This window comes from Nerophis lumbriciformis, linkage group LG05, assembly GCF_033978685.3.
Source record: "Nerophis lumbriciformis linkage group LG05, RoL_Nlum_v2.1, whole genome shotgun sequence".
Taxonomy (NCBI): domain Eukaryota; kingdom Metazoa; phylum Chordata; class Actinopteri; order Syngnathiformes; family Syngnathidae; genus Nerophis; species Nerophis lumbriciformis.
In genome coordinates, this window is record NC_084552.2 from 6,931,469 (window position 1) to 6,955,975 (window position 24,507).

General features: G+C 37.6%; 1 protein-coding gene across 3 annotated transcripts; it reads left to right on the plus strand.

The window, feature by feature from the left end:
- Nucleotides 1-988: 988 nt before the first annotated feature.
- On the plus strand, nt 989-24,507 carry phyh (phytanoyl-CoA 2-hydroxylase). Of its 3 annotated transcripts, none has more exons than XR_012050418.1 (9): nt 989-1,123; nt 3,112-3,161; nt 10,993-11,106; nt 11,181-11,349; nt 14,331-14,412; nt 14,472-14,653; nt 16,267-16,416; nt 20,740-20,900; nt 24,240-24,507. XR_012050418.1 is itself a non-coding variant. In XM_061961348.1 (9 exons), the coding sequence occupies exons 1-9, from the start codon at nt 1,058-1,060 to the stop codon at nt 24,291-24,293; spliced, it is 1,002 nt and encodes a 333-aa protein (XP_061817332.1). In that variant the 5' UTR covers nt 989-1,057; the 3' UTR covers nt 24,294-24,507. The 3 variants fall into 3 exon arrangements, 2 of the variants coding, with proteins under 2 accessions (XP_061817332.1, XP_061817333.1); XM_061961348.1 differs by having other exon boundaries at nt 20,766-20,900; XM_061961349.1 differs by having other exon boundaries at nt 14,559-14,653; nt 20,766-20,900.

A 24,507-nucleotide genomic window follows, 5' to 3' on the forward strand; every position in this document is an offset into this window, starting at 1 on the left:
GCATCAAATGATGCTGACAATTGTATTAATTTTTTTTTTTACTATTTATATTACTATATTATTGTGTATGCTCCTTAGGGGATCTGCTCCAATTTCGTTGTTCTTTGAACCTGTTCACTGTAATAATGACAATAAAACTCTATTCTATTCTACATTTTCATTTCATTTCTTCATTTAGATGTTAATTTGTGTCTTTATTGCAAAGGTTGTTTTGTTTTTTTTACACTGAATTGATGTAACAACATTTTTTTTTGCGTTTGAAATTTGTGAGTTTATTTTTTTTTTACATTAAATTATGCTGACAATTTCATTACATTTCTATTGTATTTAATTTTGTATTTGTACTGTATTTTAACAAATTGAATTTTTCAACATACAAATTTTGCTCACAAAATCAATTCAATTTTGCTGACCATTTCATTAAATTCTAATATTATTTAATTTAATGATTTAATTTATTTACCGGACGTGGGTCTTGAGTTTTTAAAGCAGGGAATATTTCTGCACTTAATTGTTTTTATATTGTTTTTAAAAAATCTCATTAAATAAACATTTATGAGCAAAATTTGTGTCTTAAAAAAACTGTGCAGAAATGTTCGTTGCTTCCGGTAAATTAAATCAAATAATGAAATTGAATGCTATTAACATTTAATAAAAGTGTTAGTATAATATGATGTATTAAAAAAAAAAAAGTTAATAAAATTCAAAGGCTAAATTACCTAAAGTCATTTGAACGAGATTAGAATGAGGTAATCTTCGGTGACATGGCGCCCTCTGGTGGACACAAGGAAGCAATGCGTGTGACAAACAAACACTTTTAACACACTGATGAATCAAATGAAATAATCATCATCATTTGCAAGTAACAAAACAGCATAAATGTTTGAGTTACGTGGCCCGAACATAGTAAATCAAGTAAAGGGTCAAAGTGGGCCACAGCGCCCTTTGACCCACATGACGTTGACCACGTGACTGTGACCACGTGACTTTGACCACATGCGCACACCGCCGGCGCAGACTCGCAGCGGGACAAGGACGACGTGCAGGCGGACTGGACATGTCGCGGGCTGCGGAGAGGATCCGGCTGACGATCGGTCACCTTGATCGGTCACCGGCTGTGGTCGTATCCTATCTTCCGTGCATGAGCGGTGCTGGGTGATGTATGAAGCCGAGAAAGGTGCTTTGTGCCGCGGGCAGCGCAGGATGCAAGGCCGCAGACCCGCTGGCCCCTTTGGAAGACTGCAGGACGCTCATTTGACACTTTTTGTTGTAAATGTCTCTTTATGTTGTAAATGTATCTTTATGTTGTAAATGGATACTAGCAGAGTGCACCTGAATCTCTGAGTCACCAAAACTAGAAGTGTTGACATGTTTTAAAAGCTGCAAAGAAGTCTTTATTTACACAAGCAGTGAAGTTGTGTAAATGGTAAATAAAAAGAGAATACAACAAATCCTTTTCAACTTATATTCAATTGAATAGACTGCAAAGACAAGATATTTCATGTTCACACGAGAAACTTTTTTATTTCTTGCAAATATTAGCTCATTTGGAATTTGATGCCTGCAACATGTTTCAAAAAAGCTGGCACGAGTGGCAAAAAAGAGTGAGAAAGTTGAGGAATGCTCATCAAAGACTTATTTGGAACAATAGAACAACAATAGACTGCAAAGACAAGATATTTCATGTTCACACTGAGAAACTTTCTTATTTCTTGCAAATAATCATGAACTTAGAATTGAATGACAGCAACACGTTGCAAAAAAGACATTTTTTACCAGTGTGTTACATGGCCTTTCCTTTTAACAACACTCAGTAAAGGTTTGGGAACTGAGGAGACACATTTTTGAAGTGGAATTCTTTCCCATTCTTGCTTGATGTACAGCTTAAGTTGTTCAACAGTCTCCCTTCTCATATTTTAGCCTTCACACATGTCTGGACTACAGGCAGGCCAGTCTAGTACCCACACTCTTTTACTATGAAGCCACGCTGTTGTAACACCTGGCTTGGCATTGTCTTGCTGAAATAAGCAGGGGCGTCCATGGCAACGTTGCTTGGATGGCAACATATGTTGCTCCAAAACCTGTATGTACCTTTCAGCATTAATGGTGCCTTCACAGATGTGTAAGTTACCCATGTCTTGGCCACTAATACACCCCCATACCATCACACATGCTGCCTTTTACACTTTGCGCCTATAACAATCCGGTTGGTTCTTTTGCTCTTTGGTCCGGAGGACACGACGTCCACAGTTTCCAAAAACAATTTGAAATGTGGACTCGTCAGACCACAGAACACTTTTCCACTTTGCATCAGTCCATCTTAGATGAGCTCGGGCCCAGCGAAGTGTTTCTGGGTGTTGTTGATAAATGGCTTTGGCTTTGCATAGTAGAGTTTTAACTTGCACTTACAGATGTAGCGACCAACTGTAGTTACTGACAGTGGTTTTCTGAAGTGTTCCTGAGCCCATGTGGTGATATCCTTTACACACCGATGTGACTTTTTGATGCAGTACCGCCTGAGGGATCCAAGGTCACGGGCATTCAATGTAGGTTTTCAGCCTTGCTGCTTACGTGCAGTGATTTCTCCAGATTCTCTGAACCTTTTGATGATATTACTGAGTGAAATCCCTAAATTCCTTGCAATAGCTGGTTGAGAAATGTTGTTCTTAAACAATTTGCTCAGGCATTTGTTGACAAATTGGTGACCCTCGCCTCGTCCTTGTTTGTGAATGACTGAGCATTTCATGGAAGCTGCTTTTATCGCCAATCATGGCACCCACCTGTTCCCAATTAGCCTGTGCACCTGTGGGATGTTCCAAATAAGTCTTTGATGAGCATTCCTCAACTTTCTCACTCTTTTTTTGCCACTCGTGCCAGCTTTTTTGAAACATGTTGCAGGCATCAAATTCCAAATGAGCTAATATTTGCAAGAAATAAAAAAGTTTCTCAGTGTGAACATGAAATATCTTGTCTTTGCAGTCTATTCAATTGAATATAAGTTGAAAAGGATTTGTTGTATTCTCTTTTTATTTACCATCTACACAACATGACAACTTCACTGCTTTTGGGCTTTGTACTTTGTTCTTCCTTAACTTGAGCACCTTCATTCAGGCTGCACTGACTTCCTGTCAAAGCCTCAACTTTCACCCTCACAAACTCAGGTAAGGACTCTCCTTCAGCTTTAGTGGGAGTTGTTATGTAATGCACACTTTTTATCGCCCTTTGACCCACGAGGCTTCATTCCATATTGACCCAGCTGGTTTATCAGCTTCTTTTATTCTGAAATCCTCAACCAAGTAGGAAAGGCTTAGTTTGGCGAGAGTACTACTTTAGTAATATATCATCAGAGCCAAAAGTTACTTAAACTTGATGTTTAGTAACTCAGTATTTGAGAAAACTTTGGAGCATTTTGTCTGTCATTCACAATCCTTATGACAAGAACACGTTTTCATTTGTTATGCATTCTAAATCGTAAATAAAAGCTAGCTAAAGTCAGCTAACAATGCAGTCAAGGAGAATGGATAGATTAGATTAGATGCATCGCAATTCAGACACGGTTGATTATAAAATCGATTAGTAAACGTCAACAATGGATTATTTACTCATTGTAAATAAAGTCATGCAGACAGTTGTAAAACTGGTGTGACTGCTAGGGCTGTGAGTCTTTGGCCACCACACCATTCCGTTCTTGGGGGTAATGATTCCATTCAAAAGGATTCTTGATTCAAAATCAATACTGTTTAATAAGATTGGCTGCCAGTTCTATGATGAACTACATTCCTCCATAGCAGAGATACACAGCTCTTATGAATGTTTATATTACTTCAAAGAAAAGTGGTTTTGTGTAACAAAATTCTAGCCCAACATTTAATAAAGTCAAATACAAATAAGGCAACAAGAGAAGTATCCTACACGTCTCTGTGTAGAGCAGATATAGATCATCTACATCTACTATACGACTTGTCTGAGTGTCAGGACACCACACATTCAAAAAAGAAAAGTAGAAACAATAAAAAAAATAGATTCGTTTTTTTTTTTCATCCATTAAGAATCGATAAAAATAAGAATTACAATTCAATTGAAAATCACCCCGATAATTTAGTGTTAAAGAGGAACTGCACTTCTTTTGGAATTGTGCCTATCGTGCACAATCATTATGAAATACATGAAGATGGTTATTTTTTAATGCGTTCTATATATTCAATGAATGCGGGCAAAAGTCTGCTTACAATGGAGCCTATAGGAGTCGCTCTACAAAACCATCCAAACACCTCCATTTTATACACATGACGTAAGTATATATGTCATGTAGTAACATTCATAATAACATGTAATATATACATGATGTAAGTATATATGTCATGTAGTAACATTCATAATAACATGTAATATATACATGATGTAAGTATATATGTCATGTAGTAACATTCATAATAACATGTAATATATACATGAAGAAGTATATATGTCATGTAGTAACATTCATAATAACATGTAATATATACATGATGTAAGTATATATGTCATGTAGTAACATTCATAATAACATGTAATATATACATGATGTAAGTATATATGTCATGTAGTAACATTCATAATAACATGTAATATATACATGATGTAAGTATATATGTCATGTAGTAACATTCATAATAACATGTAATATATACATGATGTAAGTATATGTCATGTAGTAACATTCATAATAACATGTAATATATACATGATGTAAGTGTATATGTCATGTAGTAACATTCATAATAACATGTAATATATACATGATGTAAGTATATATGTCATGTAGTAACACTCATAATAACATGTAATATATACATGATGTAAGTATATATGTCATGTAGTAACATTCATAATAACATGTACGGTAATATATACATGATGTAAGTATGTGTCATGTAGTAACATTCATAATAACATGTAATATATACATGATGTAAGTATTTATGTCATGTAGTAACATTCATAATAACATGTAATATATACATGATGTAAGTATATATGTCATGTAGTAACATTCATAATAACATGTAATATATACATGATGTAAGTATATATGTCATGTAGTAACATTCATAATAACATGTAATATACACATGATGTAAGTATATATGTCATGTAGTAACATTCATAATAACATGTGATATATATATGATGTAAGTATATATGTCATGTAGTAACATTCATAATAACATGTAATATATACATGATGTAAGTATATATATGTCATGTAGTAACATTCATAATAACATGTAATATATACATGATGTAAGTATATATGTCATGTAGTAACATTCATAATAACATGTAATATATACATGATGTAAGTATATATGTCATGTAGTAACATTCATAATAACATGTAATATATACATGATGTAAGTATATGTCATGTAGTAACATTCATAATAACATGTAATATATACATGATGTAAGTATATATGTCATGTAGTAACATTCATAATAACATGTGATATATACATGATGTAAGTATATATGTCATGTAGTAACATTCATAATAACATGTAATATATACATGATGTAAGTATATATGTCATGTAGTAACATTCATAATAACATGTAATATATACATGATGTAAGTATATATGTCATGTAGTAACATTCATAATAACATGTCATATATACATGATGTAAGTATATGTCATGTAGTAACATTCATAATAACATGTAATATATACATGATGTAAGTATATATGTCATGTAGTAACATTCATAATAACATGTAATATATACATGATGTAAGTATATATGTCATGTAGTAACATTCATAATAACATGTAATATATACATGATGTAAGTATATATGTCATGTAGTAACATTCATAATAACATGTAATATATACATGATGTAAGTATATATGTCATGTAGTAACATGTAATATATACATGATGTAAGTATATGTCATGTAGTAACATTCATAATAACATGTGATATATACATGATGTAAGTATATATGTCATGTAGTAACATTCATAATAACATGTAATATATACATGATGTAAGTACATATGTCATGTAGTAACATTCATAATAACATGTAATATATACATGATGTAAGTATATATGTCATGTAGTAACATTCATAATAACATGTAATATATACATGAAGAAGTATATATGTCATGTAGTAACATTCATAATAACATGTAATATATACATGAAGAAGTATATATGTCATGTAGTAACATTCATAATAACATGTAATATATACATGATGTAAGTATATATGTCATGTAGTAACATTCATAATAACATGTAATATATACATGATGTAAGTATATGTCATGTAGTAACATTCATAATAACATGCAATATATACATGATGTAAGTATATGTCATGTAGTAACATTCATAATAACATGTAATATATACATGATGTAAGTATATATGTCATGTAGTAACATTCATAATAACATGTAATATATACATGAAGAAGTATATATGTCATGTAGTAACATTCATAATAACATGTAATATATACATGATGTAAGTATATATGTCATGTAGTAACATTCATAATAACATGTAATATATACATGAAGAAGTATATATGTCATGTAGTAACATTCATAACATGTAATATATACATGATGTAAGTATATATGTCATGTAGTAACACTCATAATAACATGTAATATATACATGATGTAAGTATATATGTCATGTAGTAACATTCATAATAACATGTAATATATACATGATGTAAGTATATATGTCATGTAGTAACATTCATAATAACATGTAATATATACATGATGTAAGTATATATGTCATGTAGTAACATTCATAATAACATGTAATATATACATGAAGAAGTATATATGTCATGTAGTAACATTCATAATAACATGTAATATATACATGATGTAAGTATATATGTCATGTAGTAACATTCATAATAACATGTAATATATACATTATGTAAGTATATATGTCATGTAGTAACATTCATAATAACATGTAATATATACATGATGTAAGTATATATGTCATGTAGTAACATTCATAATAACATGTAATATATACATGATGTAAGTATATATGTCATGTAGTAACATTCATAATAACATGTAATATATACATGATGTAAGTATATATGTCATGTAGTAACATTCATAATAACATGTAATATATACATTATGTAAGTATATATGTCATGTAGTAACATTCATAATAACATGTAATATATACATGATGTAAGTATATATGTCATGTAGTAACATTCATAATAACGTGATATATACATGATGTAAGTATATATGTCATGTAGTAACATTCATAATAACATGTAATATATACATGATGTAAGTATATATGTCATGTAGTAACATTCATAATAACATGTAATATATACATGATGTAAGTATATATGTCATGTAGTAACATTCATAATAACATGTAATATATACATGAAGAAGTATATATGTCATGTAGTAACATTCATAATAACATGTAATATATACACGATGTAAGTATATATGTCATGTAGTAACATTCATAATAACATGTAATATATACATGATGTAAGTATATGTCATGTAGTAACATTCATAATAACGTGATATATACATGATGTAAGTATATATGTCATGTAGTAACATTCATAATAACATGTAATATATACATGATGTAAGTATATATGTCATGTAGTAACATTCATAATAACATGTAATATATACATGATGTAAGTATATATGTCATGTAGTAACATTCATAATAACATGTAATATATACATGAAGAAGTATATATGTCATGTAGTAACATTCATAATAACATGTAATATATACATGAAGAAGTATATATGTCATGTAGTAACATTCATAATAACATGTAATATATACATGATGTAAGTATATATGTCATGTAGTAACATTTATAATAACATGTAATATATACATGATGTAAGTATATGTCATGTAGTAACATTCATAATAACATGCAATATATACATGATGTAAGTATATGTCATGTAGTAACATTCATAATAACATGTAATATATACATGATGTAAGTATATATGTCATGTAGTAACATTCATAATAACATGTAATATATACATGAAGAAGTATATATGTCATGTAGTAACATTCATAATAACATGTAATATATACATGATGTAAGTATATATGTCATGTAGTAACATTCATAATAACATGTAATATATACATGAAGAAGTATATATGTCATGTAGTAACATTCATAACATGTAATATATACATGATGTAAGTATATATGTCATGTAGTAACACTCATAATAACATGTAATATATACATGATGTAAGTATATATGTCATGTAGTAACATTCATAATAACATGTAATATATACATGATGTAAGTATATATGTCATGTAGTAACATTCATAATAACATGTAATATATACATGATGTAAGTATATATGTCATGTAGTAACATTCATAATAACATGTAATATATACATGAAGAAGTATATATGTCATGTAGTAACATTCATAACATGTAATATATACATGATGTAAGTATATATGTCATGTAGTAACATTCATAATAACATGTAATATATACATGATGTAAGTATATATGTCATGTAGTAACATTCATAATAACATGTAATATATACATGATGTAAGTATATATGTCATGTAGTAACATTCATAATAACATGTAATATATACATGATGTAAGTATATATGTCATGTAGTAACATTCATAATAACATGTAATATATACATGATGTAAGTGTATATGTCATGTAGTAACATTCATAATAACATGTAATATATACATGATGTAAGTATATATGTCATGTAGTAACATTCATAATAACATGTAATATATACATGATGTAAGTATATATGTCATGTAGTAACATTCATAATAACATGTAATATATACATGAAGAAGTATATATGTCATGTAGTAACATTAATAATAACATGTAATATATACATGATGTAAGTATATATGTCATGTAGTAACATTCATAATAACATGTAATATATACATGATGTAAGTATATATGTCATGTAGTAACATTCATAATAACATGTAATATATACATGATGTAAGTATATATGTCATGTAGTAACATTCATAATAACATGTGATATATACATGATGTAAGTGTATATGTCATGTAGTAACATTCATAATAACATGTAATATATACATGATGTAAGTATATATGTCATGTAGTAACATTCATAATAACATGTAATATATACATGATGTAAGTATATATGTCATGTAGTAACATTCATAATAACATGTAATATATACATGATGTAAGTATATATGTCATGTAGTAACATTCATAATAACATGTAATATATACATGATGTAAGTGTATATGTCATGTAGTAACATTCATAATAACATGTAATATATACATGATGTAAGTATATATGTCATGTAGTAACATTCATAATAACATGTAATATATACATGATGTAAGTATATATGTCATGTAGTAACATTCATAATAACATGTAATATATACATGATGTAAGTATATATGTCATGTAGTAACATTCATAATAACATGTAATATATACATGATGTAAGTATATATGTCATGTAGTAACATTCATAATAACATGTAATATATACATGATGTAAGTATATATGTCATGTAGTAACATTCATAATAACATGTAATATATACATGATGTAAGTATATATGTCATGTAGTAACATTCATAATAACATGTAATATATACATGATGTAAGTATATATGTCATGTAGTAACATTCATAATAACATGTAATATATACATGATGTAAGTATATATGTCATGTAGTAACATTCATAATAACATGTAATATTTTGTCACTGCAGACTTCATGAGAGCCAACAAACATAATACAACATCACTTACTGGACAACGTCTGCTGTCATTAGACTGCTAGGATGTTCATATATTCCCATTTAGATGAAGAATGACTCATAACCCTCGCCAAGAAAAGGGGGTGGAACCAAGCGTCTTTTCGGGTTCTTATTGCCGTTTCCGGGTCTAAATTGTTTGTCAAAGTGTCCCAACTTGTTGGATTACATCCTCATCCTTCTACTATCCAGGTGAGAGGCATGATTTATGATCTACAATAAAGTTTGATGAGCAAGGAAACGAGGAAGCAGCTGATCAGTCATTAATGTAAACATTTGCACATAAGCTTGCGCCGCGATAAATAGTTGGTCTGTGTTAGCACTTGTAATAACAATATGACTAATACTCGTTATTTATAATAAAAATATCACTAATACTTGTTAATATTTATAATAACAATATCGCTAATGCTTGTTAATATTTATAATAACAATATCGCTAATGCTTGTTAATATTTATAATAACAATATCCCTAATACTTGTCAATATTTATAATAGCAACACTTAATATTCAAGTCACTAAATGTAAATAGAGTATTGTTGGCACTTTTTGGATGTTATTTATTGTGTTTTATGGGCGAAAGAGGAGCTCCCATTGGCTTGGCTCGGAGTGAAAGCATTAAAAAAATCATCGTCATGTCTTTCAGAATTATTGTGAACAATTGTCAAAATTCCAAAAAATTGGAATTTTAAATTGGGCCCCGGGCCCCTCTGTAGTGGTAAAGTTCTCAAAAAGGTTACGAAACCCTGGCCTGAAAAACAATCTTAGTCAAATAGATGGATTTAGAATCCAATGAATAAGAACCAGGAGTCATATCAGTTCTTGATCTATCTATGTGTGGTTAATGGTAAGTAATGAGGCACAAAAGGTGATGAGTCAGGGGTAAATACTGGAATGGTGTAACTTGGTGATCAGAGGAGTCAGGGGTAAATACTGGAATGGTGTGACTTGGTGATCAGATGAGTCAGGGGTAAATACTGGAATGGTGTGACTTGGTGATCAGAGGAGTCAGGGGTAAATACTGTAATGGTGTGACTTGGTGATCAGAGGAGTCAGGGGTAAATACTGTAATGGTGTGACTTGGTGATCAGATACACGCTGGATGAAAAGGAGCTGCTGAGCGCAGAGGAGCGACTCTTCTACGAGCAAAATGGCTTCTTTGTTGTGAAGAAGCTGGTGTCTGCTGAGGACGTGGACTTGTTCCGGTAAAACCACGGACATCTCAAACTCGGTCACCGTGGCACCAGGAATGAAGTCACACCTTTGGGTTTGTCTTCAGGAAGGCGTTTGAGCGCATTTGTCAGCAGGAAGTCAAGATGCCCGGTCTGGTTGTGATGAGAGACGTCGCCATCGCCAAGTCCGAGTTTGTTCCGGATCAGAGAGCCGTGTCCAAACTCCAGGACTTTCAAGAGGATCCTGAACTTTTCCGCTACTGCACCTTGCCACAGGTACTTTCCCGCCGTACCATCTGAGAGTCATTCATTTGTTATTGTCACCACGTAGAAGTACTTGGGATGGAGAACTTGTCTAAACTTCCAATTCACCCGGGGATTTTCTTTGGAAACTAGTCCTGTTTTTCCTTACAAGTTAGGAAACACTTGATTCTGACCTCTTCTGTACCTCTACCAGATTACAGAGACCGGATTTTTAGGAACTCATTTGAAAAAACTGGATGGTGTATATCACTGTGCCTTAGTTTTAATACTGCTTGTCCAACATTGCACTTGATATGTTGCATCTTCCTCTCAGGGAATAAAACTCACTTCAAATTCCTCTAATATTACAATTCTATCCATGTGGTCTAAAATGACTTACAGACTTCAGGACAGACTACTAATGCACATTTGACAAAAGACTCTGTTGACCTTCAGTGGTTTTCGTCCTGGTCGTGGAACTGTGGACCAGCTCTATACTCTCGGCAGGGTCCTTGAGGGTGCATGGGAGTTTGCCCAACCAGTCTACATGTGCTTTGTGGACTTGGAGAAGGCATTCGACCGTGTCCCTCAGGAAGTCCTGTGGGGAGTGCTCAGAGAGTATGGGGTATCGGACTGTCTGATTTTGGCGGTCCGCTCCCTGTATGATCAGTGTCAGAGCTTGGTCCGCATTGCCGGCAGTAAGTCGGACACGTTTCCAGTGAGGGTTGGACTCCGCCAAGGCTGCCCTTTGTCACCGACTCTGTTCATAACTTTTATGGACAGAATTTCTAGGCGCAGTCAAGGCGTTGAGGGGATCCGGTTTGGTGGCTGCAGGATTAGGTCTCTGCTTTTTGCAGATGATGTGGTCCTGATGGCTTCATCTGGCCAGGATCTTCAGCTCTCGCTGGATCGGTTCGCAGCCGAGTGTGAAGCGACTGGGATGAGAATCAGCACAGTCCGAGTCCATGGTTCTCGCCCGGAAAAGGGTGGAGTGCCATCTCCGGGTTGGGGAGGAGACCCTGCCCCAAGTGGAGGAGTTCAAGTACCTCGGAGTCTTGTTCACGAGTGAGGGAAGAATGGATCGTGAGATCGACAGGCGGGTCGGTGCGGCATCTTCAGTAATGCGGACACTGTATCAATCCGTTGTGGTGAAGAAGGAGCTTAGCCGGAAGGCAAAGCTCTCAATTTACCGGTCGATCTACGTTCCCATCCTCACCTATGGTCATGAGCTTTGGGTTATGACCGAAAGGACAAGATCACGGGTACAAGCGGCCCAAATGAGTTTCCTCCGCCGGGTGGCGGGGCTCTCCCTTAGAGATAGGGTGAGAAGCTCTGTCATCCGTGGGGAGCTCAAAGTAAAGCCGCTGCTCCTCCACATGGAGAGGAGCCAGATGAGGTGGTTCGGGCATCTGGTCAGAATGCCACCCGATCGCCTCCCTCGGGAGGTGTTTAGGGCACGTCCGATCGGTAGGAGGCCACGGGGAAGACCCAGGACACGTTGGGAAGACTATGTCTCCCGGCTGGCCTGGGAACGCCTCGGGATCCCCCGGGAGGAGCTGGAGGAAGTGGCTGGGGAGAGGGAAGTCTGGGCTTCCCTGCTTAGGCTGCTGCCCCCGCGACCCGACCTCGGATAAGTGGAAGAAGATGGATGGATGGATGGATGGACCTTCAATTGTGTTTTGGCACCAGGTGAGTCTGTCCAGAAGAGTGCAAAAAAAGGTAAAAAAAAAACGCTGGTCAATGCCAAGTTGTTTTGGATGACTAATTACTGTATATGTTGACTAAAAAGGACTGCAGAGACAAAAAGTAGTACTTGCTTCAGGAGACCAGCCCTTACAATGCAAACATAGCATCAGCAAGCGAGGTCTAAATCCAAAGAAAAAGAGTCAGTTTATGTAAAGCCCAGAAAGAAATGCAGCTGCTACTTCAAAACACATAAGGAGCTGGCCAAAACAGCTCTGAGAGCCGACAAACAGGAGCCCTTAAGACAAAACAAAAGAGTTGACTAGTGGACATAAGAAGGAAAACCCAAAGAGTTCACATGGGAAAAGACTTGCTGCTTCAAACTTGATTATGAATTAAGCAAGAAAGAACACTTCAAAGATCTCATTCGCATTCACAACCTGCTCAGTGGTTAGAGTGTCCGCCCTGAGATGGGTAGGTTGTGAGTTCAAACCCTGGCCGAGTCATACCAAAGACTATAAAAATGGGAGTCATTACCTCCCTGCTTGACTGGTGGTACTTTAACCAACTCCTCCCCGGGACTTTGACCAAATGACTTGCCATGAAACTGGCAGACACTCCACAGATGGTATGTTGCTAAGGAACCACCTTGGTTGTAGAAATGAGTTGCCATGAAACTGGCAGACACTCCACAGATGGTATGTTGCTAAGGAACCACCTTGGTTGTGGGTGTGGCATGGCATGAAACTTTCATCTTGCCACAAAACAAGAAGTGGCTCCACAAACTCAGATCTTGACCAGAACCGGTACAAATGACACTCTAAAGGGCTGAGTCGGTCAGTACCCATCCGTAGTGGGCGGCAAAAACTGCTGAGTCAGACGGTCATTACTGATCTCCTTACAAACGGATGTGAGGCTTTTCGGTCGACCCCAAGAGGGACAAGCGGTAGCAAATGGATGGAAGGTTTGGGTGTGGTCATTTCACCAATATAGTTAAAAAGTTAAAGTAGCAATGATTGTCACACACACACTAGGTGTGGCCAAATTATTCTCTGCATTTGACCCATCACCCTTGATCACCCCCTGGGAGGTGAGGGGAGCAGTGGGCAGCAGCGATGGCCGCGCCCGGGAATCATTTTTGGTGATTTAACCCCCAATTCCAACCCTTGATGCTGAGTGCCAAGCAGGGAGGTAATGGCTCCCATTTTTATAGTCTTTGGTATGACTCGGCCAGGGTTAGAACTCACAACCTACCCATCTCAGGGCGGACACTCTAACCACTAGGACACTGAGTAGGTGACCTTGGACTAAAAGTGCCCGTGTGCCGTCAGGTCCTGAAGTATGTGGAGTGCTTCGTCGGAGCGGACATCATGGCCATGCACACCATGCTCATCAACAAACCTCCAGATGCAGGTAGGACGCTGCACAACAGGAGATGCTGTTGGGAGACTGACCCAGGTGCGGGTGTGCAGGTAAGAAAACCTCCCGCCACCCCATGCACCAGGACCTGCACTACTTCCCCTTCAGACCCGCCGACCGCATTGTCTGCGCCTGGACAGCCTTGGAGCGGGTGAACCGGCAGAACGGCTGCCTGGTGGTCCTGCCAGGAACGCACACGGGCACGCTGAAGGAGCACGACTACCCGGACTGGCAGGTAAGACCAGCCCTCTTACAAGTATGTGAACATACCCTCTGAACGTCACAGAATGCCACACGTTCAGTCAGCCATTTTCAATATTCCGCTCTCAATATCACTGTAGTAACGCTTCTGCACTCTGACCATATTATTAGGGCAGTCATACTGGAAATACTCAAACATTGTAAAGAGATGTGCTGTACCTAGCAATGCTGCTAATGCTACAGCGTTTCAACAAAGCTACACCCGTTTAGCACTCACCTTCTAAAACTGATTCATCATCCTCTTTGTGTTCAGGCTCAAAAATATAAGGTTGTGTATCCTAATTGTTCCCAAAGTAATCCTTGTTGTCGCTCACAAAGTCTGCTTGATTAGCATTGTTGTTGATGGGGAAGAGATCTGTGGTTCCTCCTCTACATCATTACCTCTTGTCTGGGGTATGTCTGTGAGATTGATACTATTCTGATCACATCTATTTACTTAGTCCTCAGGTGTCATAAACCATATAAATATGATAATAACTTCAATATAGAGCCAACTTGTTTTTACACTCTACTACTTCTAGTATGTGTGTGCACACGTTTCATTATAGTACTACTTTAGGTATGGCCAGGTTTCATCATAGTACTACTTTAGGTATGGCCAGGTTTCATTATAGTACTACTTTAGGTATGGCCAGGTTTCATCATAGTACTACTTTAGGTATGGCCAGGTTTCATTATAGTACTACTTTAGGTATGGCCAGGTTTCATCATAGTACTACTTTAGGTATGGCCAGGTTTCATTATAGTACTACTTTAGGTATGGCCAGGTTTCATTATAGTACTACTTCAAGTATGGACAGGTTTCATTATAGTACTACTTTTGGTATGGCCAGGTTTCATTATAGTACTACTTCAAGTATGGACAAGTTTCATTATAGTACTACTTTAGGTATGGCCAGGTTTCATTATAGTACTACTTTAGGTATGGCCAGGTTTCATTATAGTACTACTTTAGGTATGGCCAGGTTTCATCATAGTACTACTTTAGGTATGGCCAGGTTTCATCATAGTACTACTTTAGGTATGGCCAGGTTTCATCATAGTACTACTTTAGGTATGGCCAGGTTTCATCATAGTACTACTTTAGGTATGGCCAGGTTTCATTATAGTACTACTTTAGGTATGGCCAGGTTTCATTATAGTACTACTTTATGTATGGCCAGGTTTCATCATAGTACTACTTTAGGTATGGCCAGGTTTCATTATAGTACTACTTTCGGTATGACCAGGTTTCATTATAGTACTACTTTAGGCATGGCCAGGTTTCATTATAGTACTACTTTAGGTATGGCCAGGTTTCATTATAGTACTACTTTGGGTATGGCCAGGTTTCATTATAGTACTACTTTAGGTATGGCCAGGTTTCATTATAGTACTACTTTAGGTATGGCCAGGTTTCATTATAGTACTACTTTAGGTATGGTCAGGTTTTATCATAGTACTACGTTAGGTATGGCCAGGTTTCATCATAGTACTACTTTAGGTATGGCCAGGTTTCATTATAGTACTACTTTAGGTATGGCCAGGTTTCATTATAGTACTACTTTAGGTATGGCCAAGTTTCATTATAGTACGTGTGGTGTGCAGGGTGGTGTGAACAAGATGTACCACGGAGTGCGGGACTACAACCTTCAACACCAGCGTGTGCACCTGGAGATGGAGAAGGGCGACACCGTCTTTTTCCACCCGTTGCTCATCCACGGTTCTGGCATGAACCAGACCCAAGGCTTTCGGAAGGTACGAGGGTTACCCAGAATGCATTTCCCCACCACAACACAATCTCTTGTGAGTGTTTGTCAAGGTCATCTCTTGTGTGTGTTTGTCAAGGTCATCTCTTGTGTGTGTTTGTCAAGGTCATCTCTTGTGTGTGTGTGTGTGTTTGTCAAGGTCATCTCTTCTGTGTGTTTGTCAAGGTCATCTCTTGTGTGTGTTTGTCATCTCTTGTGTGTGTTTGTCAAGGTCATCTCTTGTGTGTGTTTGTCATCTCTTGTGTGTGTTTGTCAAGGTCATCTCTTGTGTGTGTTTGTCAAGGCCATCTCTTGTGTGTGTTTGTCAAGGTCATCTCTTGTGTGTGTTTGTCAAGGTCATCTCTTGTGTGTGTTTGTCATCTCTTGTGTGTGTTTATCAAGGTAATCTCTTGTGTGTGTTTGTCTAGGTCATCTCTTTTGTGTGTTTGTCAAGGCCATCTCTTGTGTGTGTTTGTCAAGGTCATCTCGTGTGTGTTTGTCAAGGTCATCTCTTGTGTGTGTTTGTCAAGGTCATCTCTTGTGTGTGTTTGTCATCTCTTGTGTGTGTTTGTCAAGGTCATCTCTTGTGTGTGTTTGTCATCTCTTGTGTGTGTGTTTGTCAAGGTCATCTCTTGTGTGTGTTTGTCTAGGTCATCTCTTTTGTGTGTTTGTCAAGGCCATCTCTTGTGTGTGTTTGTCAAGGTCATCTCTTGTATGTGTTTGTCAAGGTCATCTCTTGTGTGTGTTTGTCATCTCTTGTGTGTGTTTGTCAAGATCATCTCTTGTGTGTGTTTGTCAAGGTCATCTCTTGTGTGTGTTTGTCAAGGTCATCTCTTGTGTGTGTTTGTCAAGGTCATCTCTTTTGTGTGTTTGTCAAGGCCATCTCTTGTGTGTGTTTGTCAAGGTCATCTTTTGTGTGTGTTTGTCAAGGTCATCTCTTGTGTGTGTTTGTCAAGGTCATCTCTTGTGTGTGTTTGTCAAGGCCATCTCTTATGTGTGTTTGTCAAGGTCATCTCTTGTGTGTGTTTGTCAAGGTCATCGCTTGTGTGTGTTTGTCAAGGTCATCTCTTGTGTGTGTCTGTCAAGGTCATCTCTTGTGTGTGTTTGTCAAGGTCATCTCTTGTGTGTGTTTGTCAAGGTCATCTCTTGTGTGTGTTTGTCAAGGCCATTTCTTGTGTGTGTTTGTCAAGGTCATTTCTTGTGTGTGTTTGTCAAGGTCATCTCTTGTGTGTGTTTGTCAAGGTCATCTCTTGTGTGTGTTTGTCAAGGTCATGTCTTGTGTGTGTTTGTCAAGGTCATCTCTTGTGTGTGTTTGTCAAGGTAATCTCTTGTGTGTGTTTGTCTAGGTCATCTCTTTTGTGTGTTTGTCAAGGCCATCTCTTGTGTGTGTTTGTCAAGGTCATCTCTTGTGTGTGTTTGTCAAGGTCATCTCTTGTGTGTGTTTGTCAAGGTCATCTCTTGTGTGTGTTTGTCAAGGTCATCTCTTGTGTGTGTTTGTCAAGGTCATCTCTTGTGTGTGTTTGTCATCTCTTGTGTGTGTTTGTCAAGGTCATCTCTTGTGTGTGTTTGTCTAGGTCATCTCTTGTGTGTTTGTCAAGGCCATCTCTTGTGTGTGTTTGTCAAGGTCATCTCTTGTGTGTGTTTGTCAAGGTCATCTCTTGTGTGTGTTTGTCATCTCTTGTGTGTGTTTGTCAAGATCATCTATTGTGTGTGTTTGTCAAGGTCATCTCTTTTGTGTGTTTGTCAAGGCCATCTCTTGTGTGTGTTTGTCAAGGTCATCTTTTGTGTGTGTTTGTCAAGGTCATCGCTTGTGTGTGTTTGTCAAGGTCATCTCTTGTGTGTGTTTGTCAAGGTCATCTCTTGTGTGTGTTTGTCAAGGTCATGTCTTGTGTGTGTTTGTCAAGGTCATCGCTTGTGTGTGTTTGTCAAGGTCATCTCTTGTGTGTTTGTCAAGGTCATCTCTTGTGTGTGTTTGTCAAGGTCATCTCTTGTGTGTGTTTGTCAAGGTCATCTCTTGTGTGTGTTTGTCAAGGTCATCGCTTGTGTGTGTTTGTCAAGGTCATCTCTTGTGTGTGTTTGTCAAGGTCATCTCTTGTGTGTGTTTGTCAAGGTCATCTCTTTTGTGTGTTTGTCAAGGCCATCTCTTGTGTGTGTTTGTCAAGGTCATCTTTTGTGTGTGTTTGTCAAGGTCATCTCTTGTGTGTGTTTGTCAAGGTCATCTCTTGTGTGTGTTTGTCAAGGCCATCTCTTATGTGTGTTTGTCAAGGTCATCTCTTGTGTGTGTTTGTCAAGGTCATCTCTTGTGTGTGTTTGTCAAGGTCATCGCTTGTGTGTGTTTGTCAAGGTCATCTCTTGTGTGTGTTTGTCAAGGTCATCTCTTGTGTGTGTTTGTCAACAAGGTCGTCTCTTGTGTGTGTTTGTCAAGGTCATGTCTTGTGTGTGTTTGTCAAGGTCATCTTTTGTGTGTGTTTGTCAAGGTCATCTCTTGTGTGTGTTTGTCAAGGTCATCTCTTGTGTGTGTTTGTCAAGGTCATCTCTTGTGTGTGTTTGCCAAGGTCATCTCTTGTGTGTGTTTGTCATCTCTTGTGTGTGTTTGTCAAGATCATCTCTTGTGTGTGTTTGTCAAGGTCATCTCTTGTGTGTGTTTGTCAAGGTCATCTCTTTTGTGTGTTTGTCAAGGCCATCTCTTGTGTGTGTTTGTCAAGGTCATCTTTTGTGTGTGTTTGTCAAGGTCATCTCTTGTGTGTGTTTGTCAAGGTCATCTCTTGTGTGTGTTTGTCAAGGCCATCTCTTATGTGTGTTTGTCAAGGTCATCTCTTGTGTGTGTTTGTCAAGGTCATCTCTTGTGTGTGTTTGTCAAGGTCATGTCTTGTGTGTGTTTGTCAAGGTCATCTCTTGTGTGTGTTTGTCTAGGTCATCTCTTGTGTGTTTGTCAAGGCCATCTCTTGTGTGTGTTTGTCAAGGTCATCTCTTGTGTGTGTTTGTCATCTCTTGTGTGTGTTTGTCATCTCTTGTGTGTGTTTGTCAAGGTCATCTCTTGTGTGTGTTTGTCAAGGCCATCTCTTGTGTGTGTTTGTCAAGGTCATCTCTTGTGTGTGTTTGTCAAGGTCATCTCTTGTGTGTGTTTGTCATCTCTTGTGTGTGTGTTTGTCAAGGTCATCTCTTGTGTGTGTTTGTCTAGGTCATCTCTTTTGTGTGTTTGTCAAGGCCATCTCTTGTGTGTGTTTGTGTGTTTGTCAAGGTCATCTCTTGTGTGTGTTTGTCATCTCTTGTGTGTGTTTGTCAAGATCATCTCTTGTGTGTGTTTGTCAAGGTCATCTCTTGTGTGTGTTTGTCAAGGTCATCTCTTTTGTGTGTTTGTCAAGGCCATCTCTTGTGTGTGTTTGTCAAGGTCATCTTTTGTGTGTGTTTGTCAAGGTCATCTCTTGTGTGTGTTTGTCAAGGTCATCGCTTGTGTGTGTTTGTCAAGGTCATCTCTTGTGTGTGTTTGTCAAGGTCGTCTCTTGTGTGTGTTTGTCAAGGCCATCTCTTATGTGTGTTTGTCAAGGTCATCTCTTGTGTGTGTTTGTCAAGGTCATCTCTTGTGTGTGTTTGTCAAGGTCATGTCTTGTGTGTGTTTGTCAAGGTCATCTCTTGTGTGTGTTTGTCATCTCTTGTGTGTGTTTGTCAAGGTCATCTCTTGTGTGTGTTTGTCTAGGTCATCTCTTTTGTGTGTTTGTCAAGGCCATCTCTTGTGTGTGTTTGTCAAGGTCATCTCTTGTGTGTGTTTGTCAAGGTCATCTCTTGTGTGTGTTTGTCATCTCTTGTGTGTGTTTGTCATCTCTTGTGTGTGTTTGTCAAGGTCATCTCTTGTGTGTGTTTGTCAAGGCCATCTCTTGTGTGTGTTTGTCAAGGTCATCTCTTGTGTGTGTTTGTCAAGGTCATCTCTTGTGTGTGTTTGTCATCTCTTGTGTGTGTGTTTGTCAAGGTCATCTCTTGTGTGTGTTTGTCTAGGTCATCTCTTTTGTGTGTTTGTCAAGGCCATCTCTTGTGTGTGTTTGTGTGTTTGTCAAGGTCATCTCTTGTGTGTGTTTGTCATCTCTTGTGTGTGTTTGTCAAGATCATCTCTTGTGTGTGTTTGTCAAGGTCATCTCTTGTGTGTGTTTGTCAAGGTCATCTCTTTTGTGTGTTTGTCAAGGCCATCTCTTGTGTGTGTTTGTCAAGGTCATCTTTTGTGTGTGTTTGTCAAGGTCATCTCTTGTGTGTGTTTGTCAAGGTCATCGCTTGTGTGTGTTTGTCAAGGTCATCTCTTGTGTGTGTTTGTCAAGGTCGTCTCTTGTGTGTGTTTGTCAAGGTCATGTCTTGTGTGTGTTTGTCAAGGCCATCTCCTGCCACTACGCCAGCTCTGACTGCTACTACATAGACGTGAAGGGAACCACGCAGGAGAACATCCAGGATGAAGTGAAGGAGCTGGCGGCCAAGAAATACCCCATGGCTGACAACATCTCCTTCCAGGTGACACAATGTTTGCTTGAGGGCCAAAAGACAACTGCATATATATATATATATATATATATATATATATATATATATATATATATATATATATATATATAGCCTACACATATGTGTACATAATATAATGTATATATAATAATGAATATAATTGAATATTATGTGAAAGTTGGACTCCCATCATGTATCATCATAAATTGTCATTTTGAGTTTCTTATGGATGTTTTTTTATAACTTCCACAAAGTTCAGTGAGCAGATTGTCTTGTGTGACCGTGTGTGTCGACTTTGTGTTGCTTGGATGGGGTTTTTTTTGTGTTTTTTTGGACCATGACTAGGGAAGGTTGTTTGCATTGGGTCATAAAAGTAAATGCTGACACACTCTCCCTTTTAGTGCCTAATTAAAAGGTCATTGACCTGAATTCCTCACATGGGCCTCTAGATGGCGACACAATAGCATCAAAATTGACCGACTAATTAAAGTTCATTAAAGTCATGAGGTCTCGCGGGCCAAATGGATTACGTTGGCGGGCAAGGCAGCATTTGGCCGTAGTTTGAACACCCCTGACGTTTGCATAGAGGAGACAAGAATGAGATGGGAAGGATTGCAAGTCAGATAGGACAGCTGCAACAAGGTATTGTGATGCATGTACACTGGTGTGTCCCGATGCCACATTGACAGCTAATATGGGTCCGATAGCAACTAAAAACAAAACAGATGATATCAACTTGCTTGTAAATTGTCCAATATACAAGCGGTCCTGTATCGCACTAACTTGTGCAAAGATGGACAGCCAGGGAACGCCTCAATGTCCTCCAATTTCTTCTGTTTTACTAAAGTCCTTTACAAATACATCAACATGCTCAGAACTAGCAGCTACACAACAGCTAAGCACGCAAGCTAGACATATTTAATAAGTGTCCTTGATGGAACAATATGGCAATCTCAAACAGATTATTTGTTAATATAACAAATATTGTATATTAATTACACACAATGTAAGATAAAGACTAGATTTGAGGAAAAAAAGACTAAAAATGGTTCATTTGACTTGATGGGACATCGTAAATGAAGATTTATACATCTAGAAATCAGCAGCACTTTTAAGATGGCGAAAGGTATTTTATTCTGAAAACTAGCATTATTCAACTTGCAATTCTTAAATGAAGCATCCTTGAAAAATCTTTAAGATTTTCTAGGTGGGGAAAAGCCAAACATCTTATTGGAAAGTCATTTTGTCAACATGTTGACTCTGGAATGGACAAAATGACTACCGTATTTTCCGCACCATTAGCCGCACCTAAAAACCACAAATTTACTCAAAAGCTGACAGTGCGGCTTTTAACCCGGTGCGCTTTATATATGGATAAATATTAAGATTCATTTTCATAAAGTTTCGGTCTCGTAACTACGGTAAACAGCCGCCATCTTTTTTCCCGGTAGAACAGGAAGCGCTTCTTCTTCTACGCAAGCAACCGCCAAGGTAAGCACCCGCCCCCATAGAACAGGAAGCGCTTCTTCTTCTACTGTAAGCAACCACCCGCCCGCGTAGAAGAAGAAAAAGCGCGCGGATATTACCGTACGTTTCATTTCCTGTTTACATCTGTAAAGACCACAAAATGGCTCCTACTAAGCGACAAGGATCCGGTTCATGAAAAGACGCAATCTCTCCATCCTCACACGGATTACTATTTCACATTAACTGATATTCCTGTGAACCGCACTGTGGATACTGTGGATACAACGGGAGCACGTACGGTGAATATTCGCACCACAGGGAATGAGAAGTCGTCCTTCACTGTGGTTCTAGCTTGCCATGCTAATGGCCTGAAACTTCCACCCATGGTGATATTCAAAAGGAAGACCTTGCCAAAAGAGACCTTTCCAGCCGGCGTCATCATAAAAGCTAACTCGAAGGGATGGATGGATGAAGAAAAGGATGAGCGAGTGGTTAAGGGAAGTTTACGCGAAGAGGCCGGGTGGCTTTTTTCACACAGCTCCGTCCATGTTGATATACGACTCTATGCGCGCCCACATCACAGATGGTGTCAAAAAACAAGTGAAGCACACAAATACAACACTCGCCGTCATTCCGGGTGGATTAACCAAAGAACTCCAACCGCTGGATATTGGTGTCAACAGGGCATTCAAATCACGACTGCGAACGGCGTGGGAACAATGGATGACCGAAGGCGAACACACCTTCACTAAGACAGGCAGACAGCGCCGGACGACATACGCCAACATTTGCCAGTGGATCGTAAATGCCTGGGCAGATATTTCGGTCACAACTGTGGTCCGAGCTTTCCGGAAGGCAGGATTCACAGAACTGCTGAACAGTGACACTGACTCCGATGACTTCGACGAGACGGAACCGGCCATTTTGGATCCCACATTTGCCCAACTTTTCAATTCGGACACCGAAGACGAAGAATTCGAAGGATTTACGAATGAAGAATAACTTCAGAAGGTGAGCGCTATGTTTATTTTGTGTGTTGTGACATTAACGTTCGAGCAACATTATGTTGCTATTGCTCTACACTATTTTGAATTTTACTATGTTTGTGATTGCACATTTGCGTACATTTTGGGACAGAGTTGTTAGAACGCTGGTTTTTAATATATTATTAAAGTTTGACTGACCTATCTGACTGTTTTTTTGACATTCCCTTTAGCGCAGCGTAGGCGCGGCTTATAGTCCGGGGCGGCTTATAGGTGGACAAAGTTTTGAAATATGCCATTCATTGAAGGTGCGGCTAATAATCCGGTGCGCCTTATAGTGCGGAAAATACGGTATTCTTGCTCAAATGAAGATGACGACTACAAAGAAGTAAAAACATCTTAAAACGAGGGACATTTCTAGTAATAAGATTTTAAATCTTGGCAAATAATTTGCAGTCTTCAAAGTAAAGTAAGGAAGTATCTAGGAACAAACGTGTCCGCATCATTCAACTTCCCATGTCTTTCTCCTAATGTAACGAATTATTTTGACCACTTGGTGTTGCCAAAACACCACTTTGAAAACAGAAATATGTCAATGATTTATGGTTGTTTTTTTGACAGAATAGGCCCACCTAGCATTGTTTGATTACTTTCACCAGATCAAACCCTTTAACATTCCACACTACAAAATAACATGTACTATCATTCCTGCTTTTATTAGTCTGTCTTAATATCATTTTTGAGGTTGGGTAATTGCAGCTTGGAATAGGTTTTTGATACATTATTATTTTTGAAGCATTGAGCATCAATTGTCACATTTGTGCACTTAATAGAAATCACATAACATTATTTGAAGTCGTTTTTATTGAACTATATTGTCTTCTGTCTCCCTCTGCAGGACACCTGGGCCTTCAGAGGCCGCCTGGTGCAGGGAGAGAGACGCTCACTTTAAGGTGGCCTGAAGAGGACCGAGTCAGCTGCTAACTCTGCAGCAGGGCCGGCCCGTGGCATAGGCCGCATAGGCAAATGCTAAGGGCGCCGTCCATCAGGGGGCGCCACGCCAGTGCCACAAATGTTGGAGGAAAAAAAAAAAAAGTTGGTACTATTATTTCTAAATACAAAAAATAATCCAACGTTAATTAAAATGCAAAGTAAAGCCTATATAA